This window comes from Aotus nancymaae, unplaced genomic scaffold (assembly GCF_030222135.1).
Source record: "Aotus nancymaae isolate 86718 unplaced genomic scaffold, 86718_ANA_hifiasm-v0.15.2.pri h1tg000014l, whole genome shotgun sequence".
Lineage (NCBI taxonomy): Eukaryota > Metazoa > Chordata > Mammalia > Primates > Aotidae > Aotus > Aotus nancymaae.
Genome location: NW_026988425.1, coordinates 16760865 through 16776502, shown reverse-complemented (window position 1 = coordinate 16776502; position 15638 = coordinate 16760865). Strand labels below are relative to the sequence as shown.

The 15638-nt window shown below is 35.0% G+C and overlaps 1 protein-coding gene across 2 annotated transcripts in view; it reads left to right on the top strand.

The window, feature by feature from the left end:
• Positions 1-10197, top strand: part of RETREG1 (reticulophagy regulator 1) — a 143180-nt gene extending 132983 nt beyond the window's left edge. For both annotated transcript variants that reach the window (XM_064375880.1, XM_012475267.3), the window contains 6 exons: positions 90-216; positions 2427-2511; positions 4414-4551; positions 5358-5422; positions 5674-5800; positions 8036-10197. In XM_064375880.1, coding sequence (XP_064231950.1) covers positions 90-216; positions 2427-2511; positions 4414-4551; positions 5358-5422; positions 5674-5800; positions 8036-8529 — 1036 coding nt within the window. In that variant the 3' untranslated portion in view covers positions 8530-10197. The remainder of the gene's footprint in view (positions 1-89; positions 217-2426; positions 2512-4413; positions 4552-5357; positions 5423-5673; positions 5801-8035) is intronic.
• The last annotated feature ends 5441 nt before the right edge of the window (positions 10198-15638 follow it).

Here is a 15638-nt window from a genome sequence, read left to right as displayed (position 1 = left end):
ATAGATGCTCAATAAGTATTTGCCAAAGCCATAAATGTTGAATGAATAATCTAAAGTTTGGCAATATTTTTTTCTTTTTGTCTCTTTAGCTGGGAAGTCATCAATTCCCAACCAGATGAAAGACCCAGGCTCAGCCACTGTATTGCAGAATCATGGATGAATTTCAGCATATTTCTTCAAGAAATGTCTCTTTTTAAACAGCAGAGCCCTGGCAAGGCAAGTTTTCCAGTAAAGGAGTATGTTTTAAAATGTTCAGTTACTTGGAAACAAATGAACTAACCTATTTTTATCACCTTATGAGATTTCTCCAATTTTAAAGATAATATACTAAGAACATACACCATAAAAGCTGGTATCAGCAAGATTCAGAACTATGAATGTGCGAACACTAGAAAATCCTCAGCCTCACATTTTGAAACTGGATTGTTTTTACATTTTATACATATTTATCTAGCTCATTAGCTAGAATGAATAGTGATTGGTCTTATCAACCAGACTAGGGAGAAAAAAAGTCTTCAGTTATCGTATTTAGCCTGGTGCTGAAGTCAAAGGGATATGAAATGAATACATAGTTCTTTATGCTTTTGGAAACAACTGAATCTTATTTTCAAGCTAAAAAGTGGAGATTCTTGTATGATTTATTTAAGAAAGAAAACTTTTGGCAAAAACATTCATATAAACAAAATGAGTATTTTTTCCAATTAAGATAAAACCCATGAGGGGAAGTGTCTTATGTGGTCGGAAAGGGATTACATGGAGTGCTGCACATACTTGTATTATTTTATGTGTAGAGGCAGTTTAATTCTGATTGACTGTCTTGATAGCCTGGGTGAGGTGCAGAACCATCAACAGACCTTGTCTCTTCCAGTGTTGCTTTCAAGTTTCTGGAATATCCACCTGTGGATAGAATGAAGAGCTAGGAATGTCAGCATTGAAAATCTCTGTCTTTGTACCTTGTATGGGCAGCCTCATAACTTCAGTAGTATTAAATAATAGAACTATGCTTAGACACATTTTGAGTGTATTAAAGTGACTGTATGGCATTTGGATGCATTTTTTTAAATCACTGAAGGCATTTTTTAGCATAGGTATCTATATTTGGGGCATGATGTTCTGTCGATGTTGATTTTACTGAAGTGGTTAAATATATTTTTGGAAGATTCTAAACTTCAAACTTCTGCATTGGGTTGTGTTAATGTGCCCAAGTCAATGAGCTTAAAATGATGATGCTACAAATGTAGAGCATAATATGAAATCCCTTTGTAAAACTAAATTCTGGATATAGTAATGCTTTTATTGGCTTATTTGTTCCTTTGACTTTTATGGCCTTTCCATTTCATTTATAGAATTCCAAATTCTTTCAAGGGCCCTTGCTGTTTTAGAAACAGCTCTCAATTTTGTTCCACAGTTCCTCTATTCTACTTTTGACTAATTTATTAACTGTAGTAAAGAATGAAAAATCAAAATTAAACTTACATTTAGACCCCTTTGCTCTTTATAATAATCAGTTATTGGTCAGAGGTATATATTCCTTCCTCCTGTGTCTTTAAAAAACTCCCTTAATGAATTTACTTTGCTTACTTATCAGTTTAATTTACTATCACCATTTAAAGATGATGCAAAAATGTAAGACAGTTTAAGACTGGAGTGTGAAAAATCAGGTGATGACTTTATGGGAAAATTTTTCTACCTGGGTGTTTCTAAAGGGAATTAAGGACATTTTCTGATTGTTTTTAAATTTTTTAAAACAACCAAGATTTTTTTAAACTGTAAATGACAGAGAGAAGGAAAATAAACAGATGTTACTGTAGGAGTTTCATTTCAATGGCAGTTTGTTTCTAGGTGACTTAGAAGTGGGGTCAATTTGAGGGGTACATATGGTTAGGAAAGAGGCTAATGATGGCCATAAATTTATCCTGTCAGCTTAGCAGCTATGAATTATGTTAGATTTGTGTAAACTACATTATATTTGTATAGATACCTCTAATTTCTGTAACATGGGTTTTGCCGTGTTTTTATGAATTTCAGTGGGCTTACAGTGGTAGTTTGAACTTTCAGATGTAGTTACCAGGCCACAATAATTTCCTTAAATGAGTGAAGTAAAAGAAGTTTCTGGGGACATAATAGCTTTCTGTTCTCTTACACCTGGCAGTAATATAGCCACAGGCATGAGTAATGGAAGTTGTTACTATCTGTGCCAGAAATTAGTTCCTGTGTCTTCAAAATGATTATTACCGAGTGTTGAAATGGACTAAGGCTGGTTGAATGCAGCAGTCATTAGCCCTTAGTACAAAATAATGTTTTTTGGAAAAAATCTGTAATAATCTGAGAGGTCACATATAGATTTACAATTGTGTGTGTATCCTGTGCTCTAAAATATCTTGGTGGTATGCATAACTATCCCATGTTATTTCTATTATTTCTAGTTTTGTCTCCTGGTCTGTAGTGTGTGCACATTTTTTACAATCTTGGGAAGTTACATTCCTGGGGTTATACTCAGCTATCTACTGTGTAAGTATACTAGAACATGTGGCTAATTTTTGTGATGCATATGGTTTCATTTATGGTCAACAGACCTTCTGTAGTTTGAGGAGGAGGGATGAGTTCTTATCTATAATGTAAGTTGATTATTCTTTAATCTCCTGCTGTACAAAGTTTCTCCATTTTCTTAGAGACATGTCTATATTTTAAAATTGGAAGAATAGCTGCAAAAGGCAGAATTATAAGTGAATAATTTAATGTTAAATTTTGTCAGTAAAACTATCCATAAAGCTGTATGCCCCACCTCCCAAAAACACACCAACACCTTTGCCTTAATGCATGTTCTTTGGCTCAAAAAAAATAATTACAACCACGATGAAATACCATTGCATCCCTACCGAATGGCTAAAATTAAAAATACCGATATGAAGTATTAGGAAGGATACAGAGCAAGTGGAATTCTCACATACTGTTGGAGGGTAGGTAGAATGTTAAAATCACTTTGGATAACAGTTTGGCAGTCTCTTTAAAACTACTACATGACAAATCCATCTCACAACCAGGTACTTACCCAAGAGAAATGAAAAGTACAAAGACACAGATGTTCACAACATATTATTTGTAGTAGCAAAAAGCAGAATATAATCCATACATCCATTAATAGGATGAATGGGTAAGCAAACTGTGGTATATCCATATAATGGATTACTACTTGGCACTAAAAATGGATACATACAACACTAAAGAGAAATCTTAAAATAATTAGACTGAGTAGAAGAAGCCAGATGAAAGAATATGATTCCATTTATATATTATTCAAATTAATAGAAAATTCAAACTAATCTGTAGTGACAAAGCAGATCAGCGGTTGCCTGGGGATGAGGTGGGAGGGGGTAGGGAGAAGAGGCAGGAGACTGGAAGGAAGGATGAATATGAACATGAGAAAACTTCTGGGGGTGGTAGACATGTTCACTATCTTGATTACAGTGATGGCCTCTTAGTTGTATGCATATGTCAAAATTTATCAAATTGTACACTTTAAATACATGTATTTTATTATACATCAGCAGTCACTCAAAAATGTTATTATAAAGTGTGGATTTTCTGCTTCACCTGAAAACTATGCTACTATGATCTGGCACTGCTACCTTTCTATGGGGCAGGCACTCTCCACTTAACATACCCCATATTTTCCAATTATTCTTACAAAATTTACATACAGTTTCTTGGCCTCTACACGTATTTGAATTTGTAACTTCTATTTCAAAATATAATAGGGGACATTTCCTAAAAAGAACACATCAATAAAGATTAGGAATACAAGACCTAAAGTATGGCAATCTTTGTTTCTTTTTGTATTCGTAATGCATAATGCAAATGGCAAATAGAGCTCAAATCCATTCTCACCAAAAGAACTCATACAGCCTCTTGATTACATTGCTTAGGAGGTGAAGGAGAAGAGGACTAGGGATTGAGAGAATAATTTGGGCAAGGCATTATTCAGATGGTTTGCTTTGATCTCATTTCTACTTTACAACAACCCCAAGAAATAATGTTATTATCCTAATATTATTGAGAGGCTATAACTTTCCCATGGTGAAATGGCATTGAATACATAGTTAAACCAGGTCTGTTGTCTGGAAGGCATGTAGTTTCTCTATAAATTTTGAGAGTAAAAGGAGGGAGCTGATCTGATTGTATCTGAAAACAGTGACGGTGAGCATTGTGTGTGTGTAAGTATGCATGTGTGTGTTTGTGGGTCGTGGTAGAAAACGTTTACCTTATAGAAAAAGAATGGAAATTATAAACATTTAACAGAGGCATTTCCCTTTAAAAAAAGCTTAAATTTTTCAGTAAAGAAACCGTATTTTGAAATGTATGTAGCCTTTTGAAAGGAAAGGCATTTTACCTATACTCTCATTTTTCTTCCAGTACTATGTGCATTTTTGTGTCCATTGTTTAAATGTAATGATATTGGACAAAAAATATACAGCAAAATTAAGTCAGTTCTGCTGAAACTAGATTTTGGAATCGGAGAATACATTAATCAGAAGAAACGTGAGAGATCTGGTAGGTAAAGTTTATATTTTAGATTCTATGCATGAAATGAGACATTAGTGGGCTATTTTTAGGAAGTTCCTTTAATACATTTGAGGATACTTTTAGTCTTTTACTAAGTATTATTATAGAAGCGAATCTCCCTCAAGGTAATATATACATACATGTAGTCTTTTCCTATTTAGGCTTTCATTCTTTTCTCAAATATACAATTAAATAAGCTGACTTTTTAATCCAGACTGTCAGGGTAGAAAGAAAAGGCTTCAACACTCTTTATTTTGCTATTTATGATTTACTTAACTTTGCTTTATTTTGGGTTGGACTATCGCAAATATAAAATTACATAAGCAGTGCTAACAGTGTGGAAGCTGTGTAAGAAGTGATTGAAAGCACAGGGGAAGGAAAAGAAAACAAAGGAAAAGCCAGTATAATCACCTTTTACTTTTTAACTTGGCTTATGACCGTCTAGGTTCTCAAACTAGAATGTATTAAAGTCACCTGGAGGGCTTATTAAAAGATAAACTGCTTGGCCCCAGCCCAGAGTTTCTGATTCAGTAGGTCTAGGGTAGGGCCTGAGAATTTGCATGTCTAAAAAGTTCCCAGGGAGGATGCTTTTGCTGTTTCATGGACAATATTAAAAGAACCACTAAGGTGTATCGTTTCTTTTGCAAATATGTGAAGCTTGTTATATGCAAACATTTAATTTTATGGAGGCGTTTTAGACTATGAGAAATGTGGGGTAAGAATACATAATAAAATAAATACACTATGTCTAAGTTGGCTAGGAAACTGAAAGCTTCCAATTTTTTTCTCAACAGAAGCAGATAAAGAAAAAAGTCACAAAGAAGACAGTGAATTAGACTTTTCAGCTCTTTGTCCTAAGGTATTTGTTGTTTAGTTTTCAATTTGTTCCTGTGTGGTTTGATTGTAAAGGTATTTACTACTAAAAAGCCAAAGCTGAATGAGCTTCCTAATAGACTCCTTATATTTCTGTAAGATGATTGAATGATTTCAAAAGAAAAATATCCATCTGGTTTTTATTACTCTGAAATTTTGGGGGTTTGTATAGATTTTTCAAAATATTCCCTGCAGCAGTTTAAAATGTGCTGCTGGTATTTATTTATATTAACACAGATTAGCCTCACGGTTGCTGCCAAAGAGTTGTCCGTGTCTGACACAGATGTCTCAGAGGTTTCCTGGACTGATAATGGGACCTTCAACCTTTCAGAAGGATATACTCCACAGACAGACACTTCTGATGGTATGCTAATATTTCTGGATACGTTTATGTTTTATAAGTGCATACAAAACTATTTAACTTCTGTCAAAATACTAATGGATAAATAAAATGTTACCACCATATCTATACAGTGAAATATTACTTGGCTATTGTGGGAAGTAGAAAAGTTCCTTTTTAAAGTGTTCTAGGTTTAAATAGTAATGCTGTTTGTACAGCTTTGTGAATATACTAAAAAACACTGAATTATACACTTTAGAAGGGTGATTTTTGGGGTGTATGAATTACCAAAAGCTGTTTATAAAAAAGTATGAGGGGAAAAAAATCTAAATTAGCCAATGTCCAAATCTGCCTTTATTAAAAAAAAATAAAAAATTGAAAAATTACCTCCTGAAATGTCTTTGAAATGTCCTAAGCGACAATGGTGGGAGAGAAAGAGAGAAGCTAATCCTATACATTTAGGCCTAGGCCTCATTAAAAGGGGCTGAAGTATGGAGGGCAAATTCCCTAAGTCCAAAGCTGACTCCAGAGTTTCTCACATTTGCTTCAAAGTTAAAAAAGCTTTTTATTTTTATTTCCAACTTTTAAGTTCAGGGCTACATGTGCAGGATGTGCAGGTCTGTTACATAGGTAAACATGTCCCATGGTGGTTTGCTGCACAGGTCATCCCATCACCTAGGTATTAAGCCCAGCATCTATCAGCTATTCTTCCTGATGCTCTCCCTCCTCCCACCCCTAACTCTGACAGGCCCCAGTGTGCGCTGTTCCCCACCATTGTGTCTATGTGTTCTTAGTATTCAGCTCCTACTTATAAGTGAGAACATGCAGTGTTTGGTTTTCTATTCCTGTGTTAGTTTGCTAAGGATAATGATTTCCAGCTCCATCTATGTCCCTGCAAAGGACATGATCTCGTTCCTTTGTTATGGCTGCATAGTATTCCATGGTGTATGTGTGCCACATTTTCTTTATCCAGTATATTCTTTGTTTATAATAATTAAGTACAATTAAAAACAGGAGAGCACAATATTCTTTATAATGCAAATTACATCCATAACTCAAACTGAGAGTCAGTGCTTGTGCAGCAACTTAACTTTTGCTAGTCTCACTGGATTACCTTGTTTTGGCCATATACTGAACATATGAGCAGATTGTAAAGGAGGAGGGTGAATGAACTATTTTATACTTATGTTCCAAACACACATTTTTCTATTTCTAAAGGAAAGAGGGAGGGAGGCTGTGCAGTGTTTGAAAAAACATGGGTTTGGAAGGTGGAAGACCCAAGTAGAGTCTTGCCTTTGTCACCACCTAACTCTATGACCTTGAATAGGTGACATAATTTTTGTGGATTTCAATTTCCTTACCTTTAAAGTACATCAGAGCATTGCTGAAGGTCATTCAGGCTCTACAAACTCTCAGTACCTACAATTTGAGGTCATATTTTAAAGAACAACAATAACAAGTATCTTGTTGTTAAGCATCCCATCTCAGATTTATTCAACAAAAGACGCAATAATAATCCAAGCCACATATAAGGCTTTTCATTAATTGAAGATTTCAAATAACTATTGCAGGGAGTTAACTGTTATAAGGTTTTATTTGAAAAGTAAAAATAATAAAATCTATCAGCCTTCTAATCTGACATTGCTTTCAAATGTCCTAAATCTTGGTCTGGTCAGTTTCAGCTATACTTACAGAGAGCCAATGTTTCCATAAACTCTTGGGTTATATAGAATATAAGGAGCAGTATCTTCTTTTCATTGCTTAAAACAAACACAGGTTATAGACACTGAAATAGATCTCTATATATGAAAATTCTGAGGCTGGATAGCATTAACCAAAATCCAAGGAATCTTCCAATTACAGTATTTTAAATTTCATGTACATATACCCATTGGCTTAAGATAATTCCCACTGTAGGAGCAGGATGGGGAACTTTTATAGTAAATGCTTAAACTTTAGTCAAAACCTCAAGCTAGTATCATACAAAGGTGAGTTTTAGGTCAGTACATAAATTGTTTTGTGCTTAAGAGGAAACTAAATATGGAGATGGATGTGTAGTATTTGTGTCCCTGTGGAGAAGAGTGTTGCAGAATTAGGAGGAGTTCAGTATGTGGTTAAATGGATTCAAGTTGACTCAGGAGGCTAGTGAACGCCAAGCTTGCCCAGAGGGTTCAGATAAAAGTGCTATCATTTAGACAGCACTTTTATTTCAAATTTGTCATGGTGCCTAAGTCTGAACTTCTGTTATGCATTTCACAGATCTTGACCGACCTAGTGAGGAAGTTTTCTCTAGAGATCTTTCAGATTTTCCATCTCTAGAAAATGGCATGGGAACAAATGATGAAGATGAATTAAGCCTTGGCTTGCCCACTGAGCTCAAGAGAAAGAAGGAACAGTTGGATAGCGGTCACAGACCAAGCAAAGAGATGCAATCAGCAGCTGGTCTCACTCTTCCTCTGAACAGTGACCAAACCTTTCACTTGATGAGCAACCTGGCTGGGGATGTCATCACAGCTGCAGTGACTGCAGCTATCAAAGACCAGTTAGAGGGTGTGCAGCAAGCACTTTCTCAGGCTGCCCCCAGCCCAGAAGAGGACACAGACACTGAAGAAGGTGATGACTTTGAACTACTTGACCAGTCAGAGCTGGATCAAATAGAGAGTGAATTGGGACTTACACAAGACCAGGAAGCAGAAGCACAGCAAAATAAGAAGTCTTCAGGTTTCCTTTCAAATCTACTTGGAGGCCATTAATATAGGAATCAGCTTGCAACACAGCACAAAAAACACCAAAAAAATTTTAAACGAGAAAAAGAAAAGAAAAAAAAAAATTGAACTGTAAGCTTTAATGATTACTTTAGATTTATTTTCCCTCCTGCAGTGAATTAATTGGATATATATCAGCTGACACTGATAGACTGATCTTTCTGATCATTATTTTTGTGTAGTAAGCATGGAAATGAACTTTATACACACCAATGTGTTGTCAGAGATAAATATTAGGGGTTGTTTTTAAAGCAAAAAGAAACAAAAACCAAATTATTAAAATCCTTCTATATATTTTTCTTTTTACAGTTTTTCAAGCATGCAAAGCAGTTTATTGTAACTCATTGAAAAATATTAACAATTAATTGTGAATACGTGCTGTTATCAGCTTCCTTATTCCTAATACCTGGAAATTTTTTTAAACTGATAGATTCTGATGTAAAAAGAAATTATCAAGGTATCTCAGTTGAAGGACTTGGGAAATACTATCAAAATTAATTTCTTAGAAAAAAATTTAAAGTATATTTAAGTACTCTGGATAGACTGAAACATTTCCATGTTATTTCTGCAGTTGTAGATTGAAGTTTATTTGTAAAGCAGCATGCTTCATTGACTGCCATCCCTAGTCTTGCAATGGGTAGTATTAACCCATAGAAAGCAAGCAGTTGTATATCACATAGACAATGGTTATGATGTAAACAGGTTCAGTTGTTTTGTGGTTCATTTGTCATATGTTTGTGATAGGGATGTTGGGAGCACAGCTCTATTCTGCCTGCTCAGACTTAAGTTAGACCCTTATCTTTTATATTATGTCATGAAAAATGTCTCCTAAAATTGTGAAACTATTTCTTGATATGAGTGATGTGATCATCAGCAATAAAGACATAATAACTCTGTTTTCTTAGTCTGTATAGAGGAGAGGAACTTGCTTGGTTTTAAAATATATTTATTTGCCATTTAAATATAAATATGAAATCTGTTTCTTATTGGGTAGAATATATATATTTTCCTTTATTTTAAACTTTTAAAGATTATTTTTAAATAACCAAATTTGATTCATGGTTTTTAACAAAGGACTAAAAAGCTGAAACCAAGCTAGTTTTGTTTTTTTGTGATATAAACTTTAAGTGTTGAGGGACCATGCCAGCAGCTACCAAAAATCTCTTAAATCTTCAGGTACAGCTGGCATTTTGGCAGATGCGTAGAGACATCTGAGACCCTCAGAAAGGAAGGATAATCCAAGAATATAAGAAATCTGTGTTCTCTTCCTTTCATTTTATCCCTTTTATTTCTAAAGACTAATTATAGGTAATCTGACATTTTAATATTTATTTTTTCTTTCTGAGGTATTAAAATATCTAGACTGAATTTTGCCAAATGTTAAAGGGAGAAGAGTTACTGAAGACTTTGAACACTTGCTTTTTGTGATTGCTTATGTCATTAGTGCCTCATGACTGTGTTTGATGTCCTTTATTGATAAAAAGTGAGCCTGTGCCTTCATTATCTTGCCCATTTTAATACAAATGGAAACCTGGTGTTGGAAAAATCTCTGAACTGTGTGGGTTTTGGAGGAATATACCTGAATTTTACTCAATAGCAGTTTCTGGAGAGGAAGAAAAATACAGTTACATATTTATAAAATAGTCATTACCAGTATTCTTTTTTTATGTGTATGTTTCTTTCTTTCTTTCAAACCATATTCTTGGTTATAAAGTCGAAAAGTTTAAAGGTCATTTCCGTTTCTTCACTGAGGGGAAGACAAGTTAAATAATCCAAGTAATCAAAGAATATAAGTCACTAGATGACTTTACAAGAAGATTAACTCAAGGGCTGATAATCTGTGATGGTATGATCAATCAATCTAGAATAAAATGTTAATAACTACAATTAAAAGGTGTGGAGATGAAAGGAAGTTGGTAAAGTAGAAAAATGTGCTATCACCACTATAGAGGAGACATGCCAGCTCTCTAGGGACAGCAGTATTATAATTATATATGAATTGTATTTGTATATGGCTGTGTGACCACAAATTTACACAATACAGTAATGGTACTTTCTCACTGCTATTAATTCAAACAAACACAAGGATGTTGAAGGTTTTTGTTGGTGCCTATGTGTATGCTTTGATGGTGGGGGGTCATTGTTTCTGGTTTTAAAAGATGAAGTAGCAGATAAACCATGTGATTGATCCAATATAACACAGGACTACATATCCTTTAGCATGAGAATTAATATCAATAGCAATATTTCCCCAATATCTGAAAGAACTGATAATGAGTGGTTTGTAAAATCTAAGTGGACTGAAGTATTTAAAATGTGAACCGTGGATATATATTTTTTAAATTGAAAGCTGTAGAAAAGTTTTGCTTACTTCCTATAGAAAGTACTAAGCAAAATCACACAATGACAATAGCCATACATTGAGCATGTATTTTAATCTGAAGCAATAAGCAGTGCTCAAGAAGTTGAAGCTCGTTTTGGAAGATCAATCCAGGCTTGAATATTCTTATTCTGAAATACCTTTTTTTTTTTTCTTACCCTACATAGTAGCTTCAAAATGTTTTTTTTTTTTTTTTTTTTTTTTTTTTTTTTTAAACTGCCTGCTCCCCAGTTTAATAATAGGAAAAGAAACTTTTATAAGGTTTTGTAATTGGCAAATATATTCAACATATTTAGGCATCTCACTCTTATATTTGAAATAAATGTGACTTTCTTCCATTTAAAAAAGTGGCAAATGGCAGCATGTTACTAATTTTAGTCAAGAAGGAAATCCACATTTAAGAAAAAAAGTGATTTTAACATTTATATTATCTGTTTATAATCTAGATGGGTATACTTCTGTATACTGCTTCAGCTGTGTTCATTGCAAGATAGGAAATTATTGTGAAAACCTTTACTGAACTACTGTTGTCTTAGATCATTTGTATTATGATGAAATTAGAATGCCTCAGAACTATATTTTTGTGTATTATTCATTTCCATTGTAGCATTTATACTAAGATGTTGAAAATATGAGTTCTTGTTCTAATGTTAACATTATGGCCCCAAGACAAAGTGTCAAAGTCACATAACATCCCCAAGCTTCAGCCTGTTTCCCCAAACATTAAATAGGGAAGTTAATTCTTACCTTCTCACACAGGGATGTTTTAAGAATGAATGAAAAAAAAAGTATCTGAAGCATGTTTGGTGGGGGTGGAAATGCTGCATAAAACCCAGATACTGATTTCTTTCCTGCCTGTGTTTCAACTGAGTCATTCTTTTAAACATTAAAACAAAGGTATCAACAAGCAACAGCTTACAAAAACCATAAGGTTCTTTTAATGGGTCTAGCACTGTATCAGCCTCATAGTGCAATAAATCCTTGTGGAATTAATGGATGGAAGTGTTGCAAAAATGTCTACTATTTCAGTTGATTCTGTGGACCAAGCATAAAGTTCTTGAATAGTAATTTTTACGGTTGTAACACCTACTGGCTACGGGACTCTGAGAAAGTCACCTAATAACTCCATACCTATCTACCTCATCTACAAAATAAAGCTGTAGTACCGTTTACCTCATAGAGTGTTGCAAGGATTAAGTGTCTTAAGGCCGGGGTTGGCAGACTATGGTCCATGGGCCAAATCCAGCCTGCCACTTGTTTTTGTAGGGGCTGCAAGCTAAGAATGATTTTCATATCTTGAGGTAGTTGAAAAAAATCAGAAGACTATTTTGTGACATGAGAATAAATGAAAATCAATTTTCAGCATCTGTAAATAATGTTTAATTAGAACACAGCTATGCTCATTTATGTATCATCTATAGCTGCTTTTATGCTATAACAGAAGCTGATTAGTTGTGACAGAGACCCCAGGCCTACAAAGCATATTTACTCTCTGGCCATTTATGGGAAAAGTATGCTAACTCTTGGTCTAAGACATAGAAAACAGGATCCTGTTTAATCCTCATGACTACAGTTAAGTGGTATTAAAAACTTTTTGCCAAAGAAAAGGGTAAATAAGTTGTCCAAGGTCACATAGCTAGTCAGGGAAAAAGCCAGCCTGACTCCAAAGCCTATTCCCTTTTTTATGTATCACACTAGTATATTATATTGGTTTTATTTTTGATACATTAACAATGATCATAATTTTAAGTGGTTTAACAGAATTTCACTAAGAAATACTGATTTTATTTTAGATTTTTTTTCCAAAGGCTGTAGAAACCAGTTGATCTATACTGTTTTAAATGCTGTGATAAATATGCTTTGCTGTAAATTTCAATTTCTTAATAAGTTAAGAGAAGACTTTGCATTTGTAGATAGCCAGAACAATTGGGGATTGAAAATCCCTCACAGGATTTAACATTTTTATGAACACAGAATTCACAGAAACTGTAAACCATGTGATAAGTGTACATTCGTTTTTATATTTCGATATTTGCTACCCCTACCAAAGGTTACCCTCAACCAACCCAATCGCCTTTATAGTCTGCCTTTTAAAAATCAAGGTGCCACTGCAATAAAGGAATGTGAAAAGCAGTAAACCTGTCACAAGAGAATATTGTGATCAGTAGTCAAACTGACTTGAAGGCAACTTTATTAGCTTTTAAATTATGTAATGATCAAAGATGAATATTCCAAAGTCTTCCAAGACTGAAAAGAGAACCATGTTACTGTGTGTACTGTCACCTTTACAGTGTGCACCATAACTCTAGTAGTTTGAGAATTACGTGAACTATTTTAAGGGCTATGAAGGAATTCTAATTTTCAGTCCTTTCAAATTAATTTTCTTTGTCATAGGTGGTTTTATTAGTCCATTCTCACATTGCTATAAAGAAATACCTGAGACTGGGTAATTTATAAGAGGTTTAATTGTTTCAGGGTACTGCAGGCTGTACAGGAAGCATGGTGGCCTCTGCTTCTGGAGAGACCTCAAGGAGCAGACTCAAGGCAGAAGGCAAAGTGGGAGCAGGCAGTTCACATGCCAAAATCAGGAGCAAGAGACAGCGAGGGGGGAGATGATACATACTTTTAAACAACCACACCTTGAGAGAGCTCACTGTTGCAAGAATAGCACCAAGGGAGTGATGCTAAACCATTCAAGAGAAATCCACACCCATGATCCAATCACTCCCACCAGGGCCCGCTTCCAACATTGGGATTACATTATGACATGAGATTTGCGTGGGGACAACAACAAACTATATCCGTGATCTGAAGATCTAAATTCTTCAGAGAGTGAGCAATTTGGTAATATTTTTTTGATAGCAGTAACATCAGCAGAGGTTAGACACATTTAGAGTGCAGAGGATGTACTGTAGAGAGATTTTACTCACAGTCCCTTGCAGTCAGCTTGCATTTACCAAGGAGCTATTGGCTGTAGACGTACTCTTGTTTTTTTTTCCAATTAGTTTCAGAGATTGCTGCTGGATCTGCTCAAGGCCCACTTCTATTCCTGATGCCATATAAGGGGAAACATTTTGTGACTCTCTATTGTTTACCAAATGAAGAATGAACAGGTAACGTAAGAATCCAAGTCTTTAGCCATTGATATCGTGGCTCTCTCTAGTCTCATTTTCCCTTGTTTGTCTGTAGTCCACGCTTCATCCAACCTAGATAGACTCTTCTTAAAAACATCCTTCATTTTCCTCCCTCCACAGTATTTCTTCTACCTGTTCCCTTCCCTTTTCACTTGTAAAGTCCACAGTCATCTTCTTTAGGATCCATCTGAAATGCTTAATCCTTAATGAAAACTTTTCTGATCTCTCAAATGGGATGAGATTTCTCTATCCTAAATACTCATTACCCCTTTTTTTATATTTCATTGTACTAGATCCAGCTTCATTCTATTACAGTTAACTGTAAATATTTATCATCTCTAAGAAATCATAAAAGAAAAAAACTTCTTGAGGGTAGGAATGGCTTAATCAATTTAGAACCAGTAGAATGTTACAAAAAATATGTAGCATGTGGGAGAGATTATGGGAGATATGAAAGCCAGGTGAAGGAATTTAAACTATCTTATGAGCAACAGACAATGATTCTTGAACAGAAAAAGTGACATACGAAAAAAATGCTACAGGAAAATTACTGATTACCATATTTATGTAGAGGGAGGCTACAGGGAAACAATAAGGTTGTCTTGGAGACTGCAGAAGAACAGTACATTGGAAAATTGTGTGGCAGGGGACACAACACCGCTTTAAAAAAGAGAAGTAAAGAAACTGGAGAGTTCAATGATGCTGAAATAGAAGGATCATGAAAACAGATTAAAGGAAGCAGGGAGGAAATAATGACCTGAAGAACAGATGCTGGAATGGTAATAGGCAAAAGTAAAACCAGAAGTTCTTTACTTTTATAGCCATCTTCTGCTTTACTTTTTAGGGAAGCTTGAAAATATAAACTTGCTTTGCTAATTCCAGTTAACGACTAATACTAGCTACATTTCTCAAAGTGAGCATCCAGACGGCTCAGGTATTTTAAGATACTGATAATCTCAAAATAAGTTTTCTAGAAATAATAAATTATCTGACAACTTTTGCACTGCAAAAGATTCATTTAACAAATACTGAAGAGTTGATCTGCTGGCACTGTTCTAGCATTAGGGTATACAACAAAGGAGTGCTTGTTCTCATGCAGCTTGTGCTCTATCTAGATGTAGATGATAACACATGCAGTGTGACTAGACATCCTGGTTTGCCCAGGATTGAGGGGTTTCCTGGGATGCAGGACTTCCAGTGCTAGGCCTGGAAAATCAGTGACAAACAACAAATGCTAGTGGTAGTCGATCTCCCAATGATCCCCTCAAACCCCCCTGCCCCTAACTTCCTGGCATTCATGCCCTTATGTAAACCCTTCTTACATTAAATAGGGCTGAACTGCGTAAGTAACACCACATTGTGGAAACGACTGTGTGACTTCCAAGGCTAGGTCATGAAAGAAATTCATGGCATGACCATGAATTTCATGTGGCTCTCCGCTGCACTCAAGCAGCCCTATGGAGAGGCCCACTTCTCAAGGAACCAAAACCTCTTGCTATCAGTTTATGTAAATGAACCATCTTTAAGGGAGATTTCCCATTCACAGTCAAATACAGTCAGACTTTCAGATGACTTTAGCCTTG